The sequence below is a fragment of the Thermobia domestica genome, chromosome 3 (assembly GCF_964235325.1).
Source record: "Thermobia domestica chromosome 3, izTheDome1.hap1.1, whole genome shotgun sequence".
Taxonomy (NCBI): Eukaryota; Metazoa; Arthropoda; class Insecta; order Zygentoma; family Lepismatidae; genus Thermobia; species Thermobia domestica.
The window spans coordinates 61,472,731-61,494,850 of record NC_137456.1 but is presented as its reverse complement, the minus strand read 5'-3'; the positions used below and the strand labels follow the sequence as shown (position 1 = coordinate 61,494,850).

At 38.7% G+C, this 22,120-nt stretch overlaps 1 protein-coding gene across 1 annotated transcript in view; it reads left to right on the top strand.

The window, feature by feature from the left end:
* Positions 1–8,777: 8,777 nt before the first annotated feature.
* LOC145680431 (uncharacterized) overlaps positions 8,778–22,120 on the top strand; it is a 37,893-nt gene continuing 24,550 nt past the window's right edge. The window contains exons 1-2 of the mRNA XM_081750955.1: positions 8,778–9,071; positions 21,178–21,336. Of these exons, the coding sequence (XP_081607081.1) occupies positions 8,934–9,071; positions 21,178–21,336 (297 nt within the window). The 5' untranslated portion in view covers positions 8,778–8,933. The remainder of the gene's footprint in view (positions 9,072–21,177; positions 21,337–22,120) is intronic.

Sequence of the window (22,120 nt, the reverse complement as noted above, 5' to 3'; positions counted from 1 at the left end):
ATCCAAGGGAATGTCGTCGGGATACAGTATCAACAATTTGATGCACCACAATAAACCATACGGATCTTGCACGATAAGTTAAATAAGGAGCATGTAGAACACGCCAGATACGTTGCCAATTATGATGGGGATGCTGAGTAACAATGGTAGGAACAAGAGTACAAGGTTGTCGAAGTACCGAATACAGTCTTTTAACAGTGGGCACTTCGTCTAAATCATGATTTAACAATCGATAACAAATCTCATACAAAACCGGTTTCAGATATGTATATTGAGGCAGCGGCGGCCGCTGAAGGGGAGCCAATGTGCCGTGGCACTACCACAAATAATACAAAAAATAATATAAATATTTTTATCTTACTAAATAACAAACTTTTTAATTTATGCACAATACTTTACTTGCAACGTCATCATTGCTCACGGGAAGCTGGTTTGAGTCGCGCTCAGTGATTGAATACACTCAGAATTACTCGAACGCTAGCAGTACATAGGCCTATCTCTACTCTGTTCGTGCCAAGTTCTCCCGTGCTTTCCCAACTGTTCTAAAAATGGTTTGTGCGCATGCTCGTTAGTTGGAGAGCAGGAGGAAAGTACGGAGAAATAACTAGCGTTTTGTGCCACGATCGAAGGTGGCTCGAAGCGGGAGATTTGTTTCGTCTTATGTTTTGATGCTCTAGGAAATTGGGCTTTGGTTTGGAGTTAAGTCGCCTGGAATTCTAACACGTGACTCCTGATTCACTAGTTCCTATTGCAGTGTTTCCAAACTAGTTACTTATTACATATCAATATCTACCATCTAGATTTGACCCTCCCAAAAATCGATTTGGAGTTTATTTCATTATTGTGTTGTCAACCCAGGTATGATCCCCCCCTGATTGAAACATAAACACATTGTGCGCCTGAGTGTTTGTGGTGTTGAATGTGGTGTGTGTATGTAAATTGTCAATTATATATTTTTGCGAAGGTTTGATGCTGAGTATTTAAGTAGCAGGGGCGGATCCAGAATCGACTTCTGGGGGGGCAAAGTGTTGTCATACTGCTACTTAGAGCTACTTTAACAGCTTCAAACTCTGAGATGGGTTTTATTTATATGTATAAAATAAGAAAGTTTATTCTTCTGGAGGGGGGCGATCGTCCCCCTGGATCCGCCACTGAAGTGTAGTGCTGTTTTATTGTTTTCTCTATATTTGTAACTACTTTCCGTAAAACCAGAACAATACGTTACGATGAATGCGGCAAGTAATTTAGTGAAATATCCGTTTTCATCCCTATCATATGACGACAAACTAACTGGAAGCAGGAAATTTAGGAAAACAAATGCCTAATTTAAAATTGTGTGTTAAGCAAGTGATCCGTAATAAGGAAAGATTGCATCAATTTAACGTGAACATATAAGTGAAAAACAGTTCGAATTTGTGGTTGTGATGTAGCCAATCCTTTATTTTGTTTTCCGTGTGTTGTTTGGGGAAGGGGGATCGCAAGCTGGACAAAATCTGCTTTATGTTTATAATAAGTTAACTGTAGGCACAAACAACTTCATTCTAAATAGCTCCCTCCCTCTCTGTCTCTCTCTCTCTCTCTCTTTATATATATATATATATATATATATATATATATATATATATATATATATATATATATATATATATATATATATATATATATATGTGTGTGTGTGTGTGTGTGTGTGTGTGACTGTAATAAAATAATGTTATTTGTGCCTTTACATGTACTTTTTTTTTTTTTTACGGATATGCGCTTATTTGTTGTGTACGTTTTGGCACTACCATATCATATGCTCACGAGCCGCCACTGTATTGAGGCGGGAGGTGTCCAAGATAGAAAGGTGCTTCTAATGGAACACGGTGTAATAAGTTCATGAGAAGCTGAGTGGTAGGATGATCAGGATGTTCGTGGAGTAAACGTAAACATCGTTGGAGAAATAGGGCTTGGGTCTGCAATTCGACATCTTTCAAATTTAATCCACCTTGTTGGAAATCGTTGCACAAGATTTGGTAGGAAACACGAAAAATCATAGGTTTCCACAAAAAATTACCCACAATTTTCTTAATTTTTGCAAGATGACAGTTAGAAAAAGGCAGGACTTGGGCAATGTAATATAATTGAGATAATCCATACAAACGCACATATTCTAAGCGAGATAAAAGGCTAAGGTTCCGAAAGCGATGTTGGTCAAGAACATAAGTTAGCCGATTCACTGTAAGGCCAACATTATTAGTAATAATGTCCACCACACTGGAACTGAAAGTCACTCCCAAGATTTTAACTGACTGTTGTAACTGACCAATGGAAGTAGTAGTAATAGTGGTTGACTTACCCAGAGGCATAACGTACGTTTTATTAGGGTTAAGCATGGCTCCGGATACTGATTCGTAGAGCCGTATGTGCTTTAGTAAAACGGCGAAGTCAGAGTGACCAGTCGTGAAACATGTTACATCGTCCATAAATGAGTAAACTCGCACAGAAGTATTACATATAGTGACACCATGAAGGGCATGTTGGACATTATATAGAAATGGCCCTAAACTAAGAATAAAAAGTTGACTGCTCAAGGGACCGCCCTGTTGGATGCCATTACTAATGCGGAAGGCAGAACTGAGATATCCATTAATTTTGAGTTTGATTGTCCAATTACAATATAACAGCTTAATCCAATTACAGAAATCATCGCCAAATCCATAGGCTTGAAGACAAGAAAATAAGTATGTATGGTTCACTCGATCAAAAGCATTGGAATAGTCCAAGGCAACTAAGGCCGCAGCACATTGGTCAATATCTTGGTGGTAGGTGATGACGTCACGTATAGCAGCAAGAATATCTTGAGCACGTTTATGTGGTAGACCACCATGTTGAAGAGGCCCAACAAGTTGGGCAAGAACAGTTTGTAATCGGGCACTAATACATCGACTAATTATTTTATAATCGCAGGTGAGTAAAGATATAGGTCTATAGTCCGCCACTGTACGAGGATGAGTCTTCTTCGGAAGTAACACAATGACAGCAGTCCGAGAGGATTCTCCCAAAATGCCTACTTGCAGTACATAATTCACCCATTCAGTAAGCATGGGTCCCATTAAATGAAAAAATGTCTTGTATAACTCTATACCTAGTCCATCTATGCCAGGCGTTTTAGAATTCTGGACTGTGAGGACGGCTTGCTTCACTTCCTCCTGAGAAAATGGTTGAGTGAGCGCTTGTTGTTGTTCCACTGTTAATCTATGCGGCAGATTGGGCAAAGTAGTCAATGGGAGGTGCTGTGACGACATCCTGCATATTGAATAATAGTTGGTAGTGTCGAAGGATGATAGTTTGTATATCAGAAAACTTAGTGACGGATTCTCCATGGTCGTCAGTGATATTTTCAATAAGTTGAGATCTAGAGCGCTGACGCTCGCGCAATACTTGATATACAGACACACACTCATCGGAATCCATGGATAGAGTTTTACTCCGAATATGAATTCCCGCTCGTTGACGACGATGGATTTGTAATAGTTTTGCCTTCACCTCTTTAATGGATGCTATTCGTTTGTCCCCTTGAAGAGCCAGAGTATATAAATTGTGGAGGACACCATAATAAAAATTGTACATTTGATTAAAACCCTGCACCTTATCTTTGCAATAGGAAATAGACATATAACGAATCGTGCGTTTAACATTGTATTCCCAATAGTCAACAATAGTTTTACGAGGAGAACGCCGCTGAACGAGGCGATGCCAGGTATCGGTAAACTCTTGCACATATAGTTGATCCACTAGAATAGATGTATTGAGATACGAGAGACCTCTGCCTCTCGGTATTTTATTAACATTTAACATAATACTTAAATGTGGGAAAAAATGATCAGAAGCACATGTGGGAGAAATTTGCATATCAAGTAGCCCGCGAAGCAAAGGTTGAGAAACAAAAAAAAACAATCTATTCTGGACGAGCTTGTATGCGTAAAAAAAGTAAAACCTGGGGAATCCGGATGTAACGTAAGCCAACAGTCTTTTAACCCAAGGCCTGTTACCAACCTATGTAGAGTAGCACAATAATTGTAGCCCGGAATTTGCTGTGATTGATGTAGGACACAGTTAAAATCACACCCAATGATAAGACCAGCATAATTTCCGGCACATTCCGGAGCAACCACTGTGTCGAAAAATTCATTGCGGGCAGCCCTTTGATTATTCCCCGAAGGGGAATACAAGTTCAAAATTTTGACATCTCCTATCACACCACTAATTAAGCGACCAGATGGATGGTAAAAAATATAGTCAACTGTATACCCTGACGAACAAGAATAGCTGTACCGGTAGCGTTGTAAGTAAAATTATTATAAACATTGTAACCTTGAATATTCACAAAGGATGCAGTACCAACTTCTTGTAAGAAGCAAACATCAATGGAATGACAACGTAAAAAGTCCTGTAAAGCAGTAAATTTAAGAACACTGATAGATTTGTTAAAATTAATTGTTGCAAAATGGAAGGGAAACATAAGATACTGAGTAGAAAAAACTATAAGAATGCACAAACTCCAATATGTAAACAACATCTTGGTGAACGAGAGACAGGTATTATAAGGCGCTCGTATTAATACGAAAACAAAGCACTAAAAACGTAAACACTATGGTTGAGAGGGAACTGCAGAAGTAACCTTGGGAGGTAACTGACCTTCACTTGGTGCTTCTGAAGTAGGCTTAACACTGACTGGAGTAAGTACACGTGAATCACGTGACGGTTGTTTGGTTGTTGACACTTTGCGTTTTTTGTTCCGACCACCTGTGTCTTCAACGTTAGGCAACAATAGCTTATCAGCACACTTTTCACTTGTAGAGTTTTCGGGTTGTAAAGCATTTGAGTTAGGAGACACATCACCACTATTGAGGGGTAGACTTGATGAAGTAACAGAGAGGGGAGGCACAGAATTATGCTGGGAACTCTCCGGAACTTCTGGAGGAGAGGCACTTATATGAATATCGGAACGTGGGGCGATACCACTAGGAATAACAGGGGATACTGCTTGTGAATCCGATGTTCGTAAAGAGGGGAAAAGTTGCACATCTTGTATGTTAGGAACACCTGGTTCAAGTTCGGTCATCTCCACAGCTTCTGAGGCGGCAGGGGAGGGACGAGACGCAGTAGAGCTTGAATACTGAGGAGTTTGAGGTAGAGGTCCTACGAACAACTCAGTCATCTGTAAAGTACTAGACGAATGTCGAGCAGGTAGATTACGGGGTTGGCGTTTATTACAATTACTATATACGTGGGAACTGTTGCCACAGTAGAAGCAAGTAGGGGGCTGACCAGGATACATGACTGTAGCACGATGACCTTGAAATGTCACTTTAGACGGAATATGCTTTTTTAGTCATATACACAACACGAACTCCATTAGACACTGGAAATTGTAATTTATCAGACCATTGTTCATTTATTACTTTAGAAATAGTTCCATAAGGACTTAATGTTGCTTGAATCACTTCGAGACTAAGTTCAATGGGCAACTCTAAAACCCGCACTCGTGTGACATCTTCACTTGCACTGGAAATATGGACGAAACTTTCTGCTCCAGTGGAGTGAGTAAAAATCAACTTCTCAGGTGTTGTACGCAAAAAATTATCATAAGTACTAGGGGCACTGAACTTAACATAAAGACAATAATGTTCGTTGTGCAATTGAATGACTTCAACTTGGTCCAAGATGAGCTTTACTTTCTCGGCAAGCCAAGTATGAACCTCAAGTGGCGTCGGTCGTAAATGGCGTAAACTCTTATCAAACTCAAATTTGACGGTATTTTTACGTATTGTATTCATATTGCACTAATAAACCAGAACACCAACAGAAACTAAACGTTTAGCAAATAGCTCGCTAAACAAACAAAACACTATAGTAATATACTCGCAGAGCACTTTCACACGTCCGCGCAGTAAGACGGCTAGCAGTCGAATAGACCACTCGGCTATGGTAACAACTAATCTACCACTCGGCTACCAAAGCCCACAACAATTTTCGTTTACTTTGTGCTATATGTAGATCATGTCTTGTGATATCGCATCTGTATCGACCAATCAGATCAGAGGATATGCTGAAACGTTTGGGATCCGCAAATATGCGTACTGAATGGAGCCCGCTTGAACTATACAAGCCTATATCTCTAGCATGGAGCAAAGATCTCAATATGCCTTGTCCACTTTCCTTTTTTTTACACCCAGAATAGCTTCCACCGTGCTGTGTTAGGTTGAGCCCGAAGACATTCTGCGCAAGCGCTAAGTATTCCTCTTTCTCGCTTTCTTTTGCTTACTGGCGGCGCTCGCCGCTCGGTTTTGTCTTTTCTCCTCTTTTTTATTTTCTTTAATCCTAAAGGTCCGGGAACCCAGAATTGTCGGGAGTGTATATTAAATGAATTGAACATTTTTGACACAGATTCAGATCGTAGCAGAATTATAGCGCACACATTTAATGGGGCATCGGTAATAAGGGATCAATTAATGACGTACAATCTAAAATTAAAGAACACTTTCCTTTGGCACACTACGTCCATTGTTAACCAATTAAATTTGATAATGGGAAGAACTGCATCTCAAAATCAATCGGCAAGGGTTTTCTTCTGTAGTCTTTCAGGATTTTCCACATTTTTCCTCCTGCTCCCCACAGCGTGTATCTGTTTTTAAAAAAAGTGGCTGTACGACGTATTCCGAGTGGGTCAGCTACTAAATGGAATTTCAAGTCACGAACCGTCAATTCTATCTATGAAAATTAAAATGTTTCGAAAGAGTGCTTTTCAGAACTAGAGAAATCCAACACAGGGAATTCATGTTTTGGTTAGAATTCTTTCACAAAATAATGCCGCATGTGAATATTTTCTATAATCAAATTCAGTGCAGGCCTACCATTAAAGTACAAACAGTACTTAAATATTTAATTGAAGCCATTGAGAAAATTCGGAATGACACAGACAATATTAGAACAAGTGATATTTTTCTTCCAACAGTTGGTAAAACAAATATGGGCGGATTATATCTTGCAGAGTACCCAATGCCAAAGAAGTATGTGATCACATTTCTGCGGATGCGCGAAATAGATGTGAGAAAACAAGCCATTTGGATGCCGCCAAACTTCTGGATTCTGCAAATTTTAGTGATTTTTCCGGAACATTTCTGGACACTGCGGTTGAAAGCTACCCAATGTTAGGTAAGCAGTGACTTCGCACTGAGCTTTTGGTTCTGTCAGCTTATCTTTAAAAACAATTTACAGAACAATTTTAGCGAAATAACAACCCTTTTGCAAATAACAGTGACCATACCAATGTCCACAGCAGAGCCTGAGAGATGCTTTTCGTCTCTAAAGAGAATTAAGACATTTATGAGGAATTTCCGTAGGTCAGGAAGGTTAACTGCCCTTGCCATGCTCTCGATAGAAAAAAGTTTGATCAACAACATGGGTGACTCCAGGGTGATAGAAAAGTTTGCCAACATTAAGAATCGAAGGATGGATATCAACTTCCGCCTTCAGTAGGTAAATACACGTATATATATATATATTGTAGCACGCTTTGTTAATGACAGTACGAGCCGCCACTGCTCTAAGCTATAGCTTGTTTAGCTTATACGTAAAATCGGCATTGGCGGCGCTGCTGTACGAGATAGAAGAGGTTAGTATCGGAGGGCCTTGGCCGCTGTGCCTATAGCTGGTTACGCCACTGATCTTGTATATAAAGTTTTTTTTCTTTCTTTTTGTTCTGCATAGAGAAGGTTCCTAAGGATGGGTTTACATAGCTTTCACATTTAGTCGTTGTTCTGTAAATTAATTTTATTTCTTTTTGGTTCCTATAAAGTTAATTTGAGTGAAAAATCATAGTTGTGAGGGAAATCCTTGAGAGAAACTTTAGACCTATGTACCTGGCATCTCTGGTTTAGCGAATAAGAATGATGTACAGTGTGGCCAATTTAGCGACTTTGTCGCTAGAACTAACGACTTTTGGGAGTGTCTAACGACAAAATTTTTTATTTAGCGCCTAGCGACAAATCTAGCGACATTTTGGAATTCAAATATTTTTTCTATATTTATATTAAAGTATCCAAAATTTTGCAGTTCGTGATACTAATAATTACTTTTACACACTCGGTTGCACTACTGCTATGAGCGACCTACTTCGTTGGATTCATCGCTGCTATGAGGATTATGCCCTTCTTCACTGCGGTTCGGAAATCCGGGAATTTCCCGTATCTAACTAGTGCGTAATACCTGGTAACCTCTTGCATTGCACAGTGCGTACAATGACAGTGACGCTGGAGAACATTGTGCTTTTCTGGTTCAGTGTAGTGCGTGTGATTTATATATTAATTGAACTGCGGTTGTTCTTAATATAAATTATACAGAAATTTCGTGGGGTGAGTGGTGAAGTGTTCCAATACGAAAGCAACATGAATTCCCCAACCCCCCAAAAAAGATAATCGTACTCAATAAGAGGGAATGGGGAAAAGTGATCCAAAATTTTAAGTATTTGCAAACTTTCAATGCTATATTTATTAATTTTGTATTCTTCAAAGCGCATAGTGCAGTATTTTTGTCAAGATGGCAATTTTTTTAAAAGAAAAAGTACTCGAGTCTTCCATTTTATATGAAAAATATTTAAATTATTTTAATTCCTTTGTAAAATTGTATAGCGACTTTTCTAGCGACTTGTCAGAAGGCGTTTAGCGACTTCTAGCGACTTTAGAGTACTAAACTAGCGACATTTCACACTGGCGAGTTGGTAACAGTGATGATGTATTACCAGCTGGCCGCGGGATCATGTGGAAAAGCCGCGAGATTCAAATACACTTGTCACCAGAGTAAATAACAGATTGTTTCACTGCAAAAGAATCAAAGCAGGCAGTGATATATGAAATGCTAGAAGAAATAACAACTCATTGTAGTGTCTAATGGCGAGCAAAATGGACGAATGCCAGAATTTTTGTAGATTCTGTCTCGCTGTTAGTAAGGAAAAGTGTTATATTTTCGGCGGTGAAGGGTTGCGACGATCTCTTCCAGATAAAATAGTTAAATGTTTATCGTTTTTTGTAAGTTCTTTAAAACTTGTGTTTAATTTTCAGTTGACATAATATTCTTTGTGTAGTACAAGGCTATAACAGACAATCTGTAGTAAATGTTTGAGTGTCCATACTCAGAATATTGCGGACTGGAATGTTCCATCGAAACTATTAGATTTAGGTTGGACAGACGTAAAGATACTTCGTTTTGGGTCGTCGAGTGGGAGTTTTTGTAATTTTTGGGTGGTAGTTGTAGTGGCTTTGTTTTCTTTCTTTAATTTTCGGATGGTGGCTGTAGTGACTTTTTTTTTCTGAATATAACTAGTCCAACATTACTTGTAGTTTTCAACAGTGCTATTATATCCCTTTGTTTCATATTTGAACGTTATTCGTTCAGCACAGGGTTCATTTATATATTTAAATACGCCTAATTTATGCATGTACATGGCAGTAATCATAAAGTGATATCAGAAGAAAAGAAATAGAATCCGGGTGGTCTGTAAAAAATAAAGGATTGCACTTAGAATCTCCTTCAACTCGTTTCATGGCTCCAGAACCGAGTACCTTGTTTTTGTCTAAATTGTGATAAAGGTAGAAAACAACAAGTCCTGCGAGGCTTCTAACCCCCTTTGCTCGCTCAGCTATATGTTATGAAGTGACACTGGAGATCTTACATGTGCCAGATTTGGGGAGAAACTACAAGGTACCCAAAATAAATGAAGTTTCAACCGAAAACTTAAGTAGTAATTCTCAGTTAAAGAATTGTACTGTATTAATACCTAACATTTGCCGAATCTGAGTTTTAATAGTACCAGACCACCCGAAATGTATATTGTTCTAGAAACTTGAGCTCCTTCATGACTATATGGTTAGCGTACGCATCTTCGGCGCGGGAGACAGGTTCGATTTCTGGCGGGAGCTATTGTTCGGATTCCACGTTAAGTTGTAGGTTAACGTCTCCTATAGCCTCGCTCCTGAAAGGGACGCTAAACTCGAAGCCAATGTAATCCTAGAAACTAAAGTAGTAGTTCGAATCCCACTTGAGGCAGTGTGTCTCGTTCCTTGTAACTTCGGTTCTGAAATGTTGTTGCAACTCCAAACACTTCAAGCCAGTGAGTCGCGTATTACATCTCACGTTTTGGTTAGGAAGCTTACACGATGAAGCACGGGAGTATTTAGGCACACACATTTGTCAGGTTGTCGGTAAAGAAAGGGCGGTAATATAAAGTAATACGTACCTGGAAAATCAGAACTGATTCCTATCAATAATATAGCCTGTCTCCAACGTGGGATAGAGTACGAATCCCACGAGAACTTAGCAAAACTTGCACGAAGGAAGTCGTTCGGTGGGTGGATCACCTCACGGAGGATTGGAACCGTCGTTCCTGCAGATTGTTATCTAACGAATGGAACAAATGTTAATCTGATTATGTGATGTCCAGGAAATATAGCGGATTCATTAGCATTTCCGAAGTCTGATGGTAGTAACCTTCGAAGGCGATCCACTGGGAATCAAACCCAGATCCCTCAGTTTTATCATCTCACGTCCCTCCCTTTTTTCGTTATGCATACAGAGTGGGGGGCAAAGGGAAAGAAAGGAAATAAAACTAGTTGGTGGGAGTCCAAGACAATAATGAGTGAAACACTTCTTTTTACCCCTTGTTAGAACAAGGATAGAAACGTCTACATATATCTTCTCCAACTGTACAATTTACTTTGATCTCAAAATACACAAAATTTTCAAGGGATCAACAAAACAAGCAATTTCCCTCTCTCATTATACACCTTCACCGTCACCTGATATGTGTGGTGCCAGGGCCTCCTCACAACGCCCATTACTAAAATCCTTCCTCCCGTCAACACACACACACACACACAAAATAACTTAACATCCTCCCACCTTGAGTTGATGGAGAACTCAACATGATCTACTAAAAAAAATCTACTTTTTTTTTTTCAAATAAAGTCTGTGGAACTTTGATATGTGCACTTCTCGATTTTAAGCATGGCAGTTCAGGGTCTAATGGTTTCTCGCGAGGAGCGGCTCCAGAATGAACCACCCGATCTCTCCACAAGTTCTTGTTGCTTAATTCTAACGGATACAAACGTTGCACAGGCCTTGTCAGTTCACCATGGCAGTCTGTAGCTTTCCTAATCTCACAACCCCATATTTACCTGGCCTCAAACGACTCGCGCGAATGGCCAATTAATAAGTTTCGAATTATCACTCCCAACTAGAACAATATTACCAACTGTCACAGACTGGCCGTGTTTTTTTTGTTGGTTTTTTTTCTCGCATTCTGTACAGGTTGGTCCAATATTCACTCCGGAACCTGTTCTTCAGTTCAGTCTCTAAAGTTTGTCTACGCTTCACTCGTTTATTCAAACTATCATGATCCACTGCATCCACATCAGGGACTCCACATTATCCTGCAGGAACATGGAAGGACTCGAACTAAATTTGCTTCATTTCCCTCAACGTAAGTTAAGAGCCTTGAATTTATCACTGATTCGCAGTCACACAAGACAGTAGCTAGTTCCTCGCACGACAAGCAAGCTCGGCCCAACACTTTCTTCAACAAGTCCTTCAAAACCGTAATGATTCGTTCCCACCAAGCATCAGTTGGAGGATTGAACTTCCACTCGATTTGACGTGCTGCACTTTGCTTGATAATTGTGTTCCTTTCCAATCCTTTGAGTGCGTTGGCAGTCCCAACAAAATTGGTACCATTATCACTGTACACCGCGCAACACCTTCCTCGTCTTGCAACAAATCGACGGAGAGCTAAAAGGAAGGGATCCGTCGACAGTGCCGTTACAAGTTCAAAATGCACTGCCCTATACACAGCACAAGTGAAAACACACACCCATGCCTTCTGATTACCCTTGAGAAAAAACGGGCCAGCCGTGTCCACTCCTACCACTTCGAACACTTTTGCATCTCGAACGCGATCTTCGCGAAGCGGCGCGGTTACTGGTTTTACATTTTCCGCAGCATGTTTTTTGCAACTGACGCACTCATTTACCACAGCTCTCACTGTTTTCCTTACGCTTAAAATCCAAAACCGCTCTCTGAGTATATTCAACAAAATTTGTATACCAGCGTGCTGATGTTTCACATGATGATGGTAGATCAGTCGCTTCACAACTTTGTGCTTTGACGGTAACACCATTGGGGTGCGGAAATCCTGTTCATCTTTCCTGTAAACAATTTTTGTCTTCACTCGTATGACATACTTGCTGCCTTTGAAAACTTCTAAACATTTTAGTTTTCCATCCTCTACGCTGATAAAAGATTCTGTTTGGATCAAAAACACAATCTTCTTTTCCGCATCGGAAAATTCTTCACTTGTCAGTTCTCCAAATTGCCTTCGATCGCGTTCGGACCTACAGTTACTCAAGAACCGAAGAATCCAACCCACCATCCGCACAACTTGTTTGTATTTTGAAAACTTCTTGTAGTACCAATCGGCTTCAACAGGCTCCACGTTATTGGTAAGCTAAGTAGTCCGCATCTCGCTTTGGTATTGCTTCTTTGTCTTTGGTCTGGTCGTTGTAGTTTGAACAAGGCCAAGTCTGAATCGGGTATGCCAACCATGCAGGACCCTCCCACAACTGCACTCCTACAAGGTGCTTTGCCCTGCAGCCCCTTGACGGAAGGTCCGCCGGACACTCTGCTCCCATGACATACCCCCAGGATGACGGGAAAAGAAGTCGTCTTATTTCTTGCACTCTATTTCTCACGAAAACAGACCAGTTCTCAGCTCTTAGAATCCAGGCTAAAACAGTGGTTGAATCACTCCAGAAAAAAAACTGCACATCCTTCCAAGAGAAAGTTTCACACACCGACTTAGCTAAACGTCATGACGCTAGCTAAACGCTTAGCTTAGAAAAACGGCAGCAAGCAATTCCAAGCGTGGTATAGTAGTGCTTTTTAAAGGTGCAATGCGAAATTTCACTGCAGACAACCTTACCACCGGGTTTCCTATCCTCAGAAAAGTGACCGCTGCATAAGTGTCTTGACTAGCGTCACAAAAGGTATGAATCGTGTAGTCTTCTACACTTTCGGTAACTCCAATCCATCTAGAAATACTAATATTACGCAAGACCTCTAATTCTCGAAACCATCTTAAAAATTCTTCTTTAAAACTACCACCGACTTCATCATCCCAGCCTATTCCCGATTTTCAGGTCTTCTGTAACATCATTTTGGGATAAACCATAACAGGGGCAGTAATTCCAATCGGCTCAAAAACTTTATGTGCGATCGATAGCATTTCCTTCTTCGTGATAATTTCCAATTCAACGTCTCCCAACTATGCCAAGTTGAAATGTAAAGTATCTGTTCCAACAGAGACCAAGAACTAAAACAGAAGTTGGCTGTTCTTCAAACGAATGTTCCCATCCTCTCAGATTAAAGCCTCCTTGCGCCATCACATCTGTAGCTCCCGATACAAACTTCTACAGCTCGTCTTTGTCCCGAACACTTGCCACTATATTATCAACGTAGGCTAGAAGCTCTTCAGCATTTGTTGGTATCAGTCATTGTCAATATCCAAAACCCTTTTTAAATGGCATTCTATGACGGCCCCTGATATAAACGGATTACACTTCAGCCCAAAAATAACTCGGGCGTGGCGAAACACCTTAATTTTTCCGTCTTCTTCATTTCCCACCAAAGGAACCGTAGATAGTGTCTTCCGCTTTAACACTGATTTTTAGAAACTTTTTTCTATATCGGCAGTCACTCCGATTCTTTTTTCTCGAAATCTTAAAAGAACATCAGGAAATAACTCAGTCAAGTTTGGACTATACTCGAGACACTGATTCAATGAAGGATGGCTCGGTATCTGGAGGATACATCAAATACGGGACGGATGCGGGTAGTAACACGAGTGTCTTTTACTACAGGTCTATAAGGAAGATAGTGCCCACAAGTATTGGAATCATCTGTTGAAACTTCTTCAATAATTCCACTTGTCTGCCATTGAAGCAGAACCTTTTCATAGTCTTCATACAGAACTTCTCTCTTCAGTTTGCGCGTGGTGCTCTTCAATCGTTTTTCAGCCTCGAAATTAGTTGGAAGCGGCAGATGTCCATCGCACCACGGTAAAGAAACTTCACATCGTCCGCATTCCGTAAATTTTACAGAATCGAGAAAACACTGTTTAACGCAAAGTTTGTGTTCTGCTTCCGATTTCTTCTCGACAGGGTTCGTGATACCTATTGAATCTAATTTCCAAAGGTCGGACAGGTCTGCCTCCTTCACAAATAACGAGGTTACCATCAAAACCACATTCGAATCAGCTGTTTCCTCTCGAGACACTCTTCCCATCAGTGTCCAACCCAAATATGTCTCAATTGCAACAAGACCTCACGCGAACTCCACTCGCTGACACGAACTCCATAAATAATTTCCCTGCCACATCAGCCCCAATAAGAACGGCAATCGGTTCATTTGTTTTACCGATATCTGACAAAACGATCTTCTCTTTCAGTTTTATCACCCAAGAGCCATATACGACCGGAGCAACATCCCCACATATGACAGTCTGATCCAAAACGTGAAAATTGCATGTAGAAGTCTTACTGAGATTACCCAGACGTATCTTGTAGCACTTATGATTTTGACGCTCTGTGTTTAAGCCCCGAATAGAGCATGAACAACTGTCTCTTCTTGATGTGCAGTGTACCCCATCTGTTCTACAACACCCTTGAAAATGTATGACTTCTGTGATCCGGTATCAACCAAAACATGCACGCATGTTTCACGTTGATCAGACAGAAGTTTTACTCTTAATGTCTGGAGAAACATTTTCGGGTTCTGAGAAAAATTCGTCATTGCAAAATCACGATTGCCTGACGTGTTAGATGTCTCACTTGATGCTTTTATTCCCCTCCCCCGCAAACAACACATCTCAAATTAGCCTTACCTCCCGTCAACACAAAAAAGTCATTTAACACTTCTTACCGGGAATCGAACTCACTTAGAAGGACATTTATAGAACAAAACTCTTCCCCACCTGTGCACAGCTGTTATCCTAACCTGCACTTCCATACCTCTCCCTCTACACTTTCGGTATGTGCCTTTGCGTTTCGTGAAGTAGAATGAGACCTGCAGGGCTCCCAGCTGTCCTAATTTCCTTTTTTCTTTTTTTCTTTTTTTTCTTTCTTTCTTTCTTTTTTTTTTTTTTTTTTTTTTGCTGTATTTTGGAAATTTCTGTATATTTGTCCTATCTTTTAATTTTGTTCTTTATTTCCTATATTTTTCAGTGACTGAATTATTAAAAATACAAGCCAAGCATTTTTTCTGCTTTCTGTTTTGGGCTATGTTACCCAGCAGTGAAGAAGGAAACATGATGAAGTTGTTGTCAAGCAAAGTGTCGTGTGAGATTTCACACGGAGTCCCTACTTTCTGAAACATATACAAAGAGACATTAGAAAAAGTCAACATACAAGATAAATTTTATGTTTAAAATGATGGGTCATGCAACAGTTGTTGATATGGAGCCAAATCTTCTTGAAGTAATCAATATCAGTGATATCAGAAAAATTATATTCTCATGTTAATGATGGCCTCCATGTGAACAAGAGTTTGTTCCAGTTGATGGATAAATTCGTGAAAGATCTCCAGAACTTCTTTAAATGGGAACATGCAACTTACATGTGGTTCATAATGCATTTGGGGCTGGGTTGCAACTGAACACTTTTTGTGATCTGGTAAACATGCTAGAGCGGGGCGCAAAATTTCCGGTCGCCATTGGCGACTAGAAATTTAGAGATGGCGATCAGTGTTCAGTAGGAATGGTTTGTGCCTAAACTCACAGGGCTGCGCACTTTCTGTTTCGCAGGAAAATAGTTGTCATTGAGTGAGAGAAAACACGGAATGTGAAGTCTCCACAACAAAGATGAAAACTTCGTTATGAGATCCTCAAATTTGCTTCCAATTGTAAAAGTTTGTGCAGTTTTACTTCATGTGAGAGAGGCTTCAGCAGTCCCAACAGAGTTAAGACTGCCTACACGAATTCACGGAAAACTGACACATTGGATGATTTGCTAATCTCCATCAATGGCCCTTCACTTACGGACTTTCATCCGAAAACTGCAATCGACAACTGGTACTTGAGTGCAAAGACAGAGCGTTACACAAACGTGAAGTCTTAAGCAAGATATTTTTTTAACATTATATGAATTGTCCAATTGAAAATTGATTATCCTAAATCTAATTGTCTGGTTTAGAAATTTTATGCCTGATGTAATCTCTTTCTTTGTCAAACCAAAGGCCATTGGGATGGGAGACCTCTCACAAGTTGTACGTGAGAGGTACTGGCAACCATCACTTTTGGATCGGCGAGTGCGTCTAACTTTGAAATTTTGCACCCTGTGCTAGAGGATCTACAATCTTGCTTTCTCCGGTATTCTGCACACAGAGAAGATTTAAGTAAATTAACAGCAGAAGGAGAAAGTATGCTTCCGTATGTCAGCAATCGGTGGATATCTGTAGTTCCATGTTGGTCTAGAATTCTCTCTCTGTGGCCAGTACTAACAGAATATTTTTTGAATTTCCTTCCCAAGCAAAATCAAATCTCATTAGTCAGACAAGAGAATCCGTCACAACTTGAGATCTGTTACATTTGCATACTTACATTTTCTTTTTAGTGTATTCACTTTGTTTGATAAATTCCTTATGATTATGTAAAAACAGGAACCACTTATCCACATTTTGCATGATGAATTAGTTGATCTACTTCAAAGAATAATAGCAAGATTTGTAGTATTTGATCTGTACAATGAAAAAACTGGATCTGATCTTCTGAATATAAAAGTGAAAGAATAAATCTACTGCCAGATAATAAAATTGATGTCGGTGAAGGCGCATGATTGGTATGGAAAGAAGTCGATAAGGTGCAACAACGGTTATTCACATTAAATGTAAAGAAATTCTTCAAAACAGTAACAAGTTACATTCAACAAAGGATGCTGCTAAACAACCGGATTTTGAAACCTAGCCAGATTTTGCATCCTGCTTTTAGATATGCAAAGGAAGAGCAAGATAAGATATTGTCATCTTTTAAAGGATTAGCGTCTTGTGTGCCTCAGGTGTTGACCAGTCAGAAAATTGACAAGTCTGTAAACGAAATGAAAATAAAAATGAATTTTTTTTAGTTTTACGTCCCACGTTTCTATCGGCTAGGCTAAAGGAGGCGGTGATAATGAGAAATTAATGAACTGATGGAATGAAGAAAGTGGGAGGAAACGGGAGAACCCCGGGGAAACCCACGCATACAGTATTTGTCCACTACAAATTTCACTTGGCGCGAATCGGAATCGAACCAGGGACCCCAAGCACCAGAGGTGAACATTTCTTAGTAGTGGCGTCCGTGTAACTAGCGGACCCGCAATGCGAGGGCACATTTAAGTTTCAAAGATTAACTTTCTGATGTTAGAATATTAAAATCCACTTTTCAGGTTTTATATTACTGTATTATACACTTTTTCCTCGGCGTTGTTCTATGGTCTCTGAATATTTTCAGGTTAGCGCTTAGAAAGCCCTTTTAATATACAGCAAACACTCTCTATAGAGGCTGAAATAGCGAAAAAGAGTTTTACCATATCCAGTAATTTTCATCTGAGAGTAGAGATGCAAAAAAGCCGCCTCTTTTGTGAGGTTTCTTTCCACAAAAAGCTATTTAAAAAGAAAAAAAATCCTGAAATGTCCACCATTTTTGGATTTCCTTGTGATTTGTTCAAATAACACTTTTCCTCCCGGTAGTGGATTACACAATTTAAAAAATGCATTACAACATCCAATGTATCGTAAGTTCTATGATCTGTCTGGAACTGGCTATTTTGATTAGTTTTCAAACTGACATTGCACTTCTTGTCAGAAAGTGTTAGTTATACAACCACCATATCCTAAATGTAGTTCTGGTTGTCTAACTATGTATCAAGTATCTGGATGTTATAAGTCTTAATATAAGTTATAAGTTTTGTTGGTTGCCTAAATTCAATCTGGCAGGCAGTTAAAAACAAAGAAACAGACACAAAACATTTTGGGATAAAATCCTGCTTAAATCTCGTGCTTTACTCGGAAAACATTTTCCTGTGAGCTTCAGTAACTTCAGTGTACAAAATATAAACCATAAACTGCTATTCTGAATATAGTTTTAAAATCATTATTCCCAGAATTCCTTGTTTCTTTACAGTTACAGTATATCATGTCAAAAGTTTTGAAATAAGAAACTTGGCATTGAATGTTATACTAACAGCTCTACTAGTAATTCGTTGGATCTAGAAAACTCACTGCGTTCACCGGCTTGGTAATAGTGAGAACAATATCAAACTGGGCATCATCGTCTCGACAAGATAATATGCAATTTTGTGTAATATGAGCAAGTAGTAACTAACTAGATGGACTATCAAGGTCAAAACATTTTATCTGTTGCTGTGTCTTTATGAACGTGGGAAGAAGGGAGTTCTTTTGACATTTTCGCGCGGGGAGACCTATGCATCCTTAATTACGCTGCTGTTTCTTATTGCAGTTTTTATACTAATGGAGGATGCTGAGTCCAGTGGATGCGTACCTATATTTATTTTTAAACGTACGTGTCCTTGAGGTTCCTAAGAAAGTAATCTCAAATTTGGGATATAAATAAATATACATATCCCAAATTTAAGGTCATTTTTTTAGTGACCCTATGGACGGATATGTTTAAAGATATTTTCATTGGATTCAACATCTTCAAATTAGTATATAAAGTCTAATTACAAATGTGCCCAAGCGTGAACACTTTTGCAATTGGCATAAGCAGTACATTAAAGATTCCAAATATGTCATTTTTCTTGTGACCTCTGGGGAAGTTTTGTTTTAAAAATTTTTCATTGGGTTCGTCATCCTCAAATTAGTATATAAAAAAAGCAATTAGATATTTATCCAAGCGTGGGCACTTTTTACTAGTGGCATGGTCCTAGTTTAACGTTCTATGATCATGCACCGAGGCTAAGGGAGACTATGATGATGAGATTGTGAGAGTTTGTCGTCATCGTGTCGTTTAAAACCTGTGTAAGTGAAGATGTTTTAATGGACTTATTAAAAGTTGTAAGTTAATTTCTTTTTAAATTGGGATTTAAAATCCGACTCAAACGGAGTTAACTGTTTGTAAAAGTGTGAGTTACCTAATAAAATATTGCACTCATCAACACATCTTTGGCATTCAACATAATCTGAATTACGTTTGAGGTGAACGCATTACAACTGCTCCTATTAAGTGAGAGACGGTAGAGGAGAGAAATAAGATCTATTTTTCAGAACTATCCACGAGTAATGTAAAATGGTGATTATTAAGTCCAGGAAGACATATTATATCTTCTTCATTTTCTCCACTTCGTAGTTGGACATTATCAACAACTGTATGAATTGGGACATCATCTTGGAAAATACCATGACACCGTCAATAAGAATAGTAAATTATTATTGTTCTCGAGTACAACATCTTTCTGCGTCCATGTGTATATGAAGTCTGTACAGAAACTTATTTGCATATTTTCCACCTTATGCACATGGCTTGTCAAGAGATACAAAATGTTTATAAACGAGAACATTTCACACGCACTACTTACTTAAACAATAGTTTAGCATAACAATTACTAAAATAGTAACATGTAATTTTTAAACATTAGTTCCTTTTATAATATACTTTTTCGACCGACAAACTAATGTTAAATCTCGACCGTCGTACACAAAGATGAGATTGAAGGTATTGTATGTTATAGAACAGGTGATTATGAATATATGTATATAATAATAATATTTTTTTTAACTGCTAATTCGACATTTGATAAAAAATGATTGGCTATTCTAGTATTCTTTGATGTAAGTCTGAATTTAGTGGAAATTTCCTTTACAAAATTCGTGTGTGTAAATGATGAAACTTTGAGAATGTGTGTGCAGGATAATGGTAATATACTGTACTTGGGTGTTGATAGAGTGGTCCAGTACATGTTTAAAAAAAAAAAAAAAAAAAAAAAATAGCATTGAGTATTCTTAATATTTTCTTTGCATAGTAATTACTTCCATAAGTACTTCCTTATCCTGGATCTCTTTCTATCTTATTCCTTTCTTCTACATCCTTTTGTACTACCTCGTGTTATCTCCTTGCTATTCCTTTTGGCAGTTTTCCTCCTATGGTTAAGTGCAGAAACTCCTTAGGTAAACATTGTTATTATACCCTTTCTCTATGACCATATCAACGTATCGTAGATTTCTCTTTCGCGGTTCGTTTCTTGATTAATCATATTTCTAAATCTCTCACTTCTTTTTCGATTTTATTCTGTCTTTTAAACTTCTTGTAACGGAGGCTAGGATGCATATAGTATTTAGATGAAAAAAATCTTACCTTGCAACTTGACATCGATTATGAAGTCAATTTCGGGGCATCTCTTCTCCTTTATCAATGTATCTTCTTCCGCTATGCTACCAGCTACAACAAAGTGATAGAACATGTCCATCCGTGAAAACCCACGCTTAAATAGCGAAAATAATATATATATATATATATATATATATATATATATATATATATAACAAGTTAAGCAACATTTTTAAATATGTTGATTATTGATATAGAAACAGCATCACTTCAGAAGTCGTTAACTAGGCGGTAAGAAGTTTCAACGTCTTGGTTAACAAAAAAAAATCCTTTCGAGATTCGTTAATTGTGAAATGACAGTAGCCCTATTTATTAGAAGAGAAAAACAAAAGAACGTCGTCGTGCATATGGGTAAGTAGATAAATCTGATAGCTTTATCAGAAGGTGTTCACATCTTTTTCCCGTCTAACACCTGTATATCCCCCTTTACTATCAAAGTTATTTTTCCTATGTTCTTACGCTTGTAGGTGTAAGGTCGGCCATACATTGACTTGGAAGTCAGCCAAGCTGAGGCAGAGGATGCGGAGTGAGAGTCATGACTGCATAGGTCGTGTTTCTCAATCACAATGTTGCATTGCTTACAGCACTGAACCTCGATTCAGCTGTCCTGTCCTCTGTTCAAGGTGCGGCCGGCCTAAGTGCTTAAAATTCTACTCTTTAAGAGGAGGAGGTAATTAATACTTTTAAGTTATTTTTAATTTTTTTAGGTTTCAGAAGATGATGGTCTACCAAAATTTGCGTGCTTCTCGTGTGTAGAAAAACTAGAAAGCTTCTATTGCTTTAAATATATGAGTCAAGTATCTAATAATTTTCTGCATGATTATTTATCTTCTACAAACAATCGTCACAAGGATCTACAGTCACAGGTAAGGCAGTGCTTTGTACATTCTGAGTTTCAGATCTACACGTTCTTAAACATTTTATGACGGTTTCAATCATTCATGCTTTGCAATAGTTTGCACCGAGTAAGAAAAGTCTCTGTGAATAACAAGTCTGCATTCTTGAAATCTCAATATTTTAATTGCATTGCAATTTATTTCAGTTTGTCTTTGGCCCCCACAACAACGTTAAAGTCGCCCGTTACAATAACACGTACTACGCTTTTTTTTTTCTCGCTCTGATTTCCTGTATTTTCTCCTGTTTTTTCTCTTTTTCAGTTATGTGTGTAGTAATCTAAACGTATGCCGTATTACCATGATATCCTTCTTTTCTCGTAAGTTTTATTATTACAGGGTCACCATCAAGAAATTCTAATGTCGTGATCTCTTTCAAGCGCTTACCAATGATAATTCGTACATGATTACGGCTGCTTTTTTCATTACTTGAAGGAAATATCCTGTATCCTTTATTTCGGAATTCCTCATTATCTTCCCATCAGCTTATATCATTCTTACCCAATCTAGTTTAGTTTTTCATTTTTTTTCTTTCTTGTAACAAGGTTTGTATGTTGCATACACGCTCTGTGTTGAGTGTATTCAGCTTTGTTGTTGTTTGTCGTTTTCCTTCCAGTTGTCTCGTATATTTTCTTCACCAATAGTCTCGTAAGATATCTCCCTCCCTAAGACCCGAATAGAAGAAAAAATAGTATGGTGGTTTCCTGCTGCTTTCCGTTCTGCATTGTTTCAACCATTAATCATTCTGACCACATCT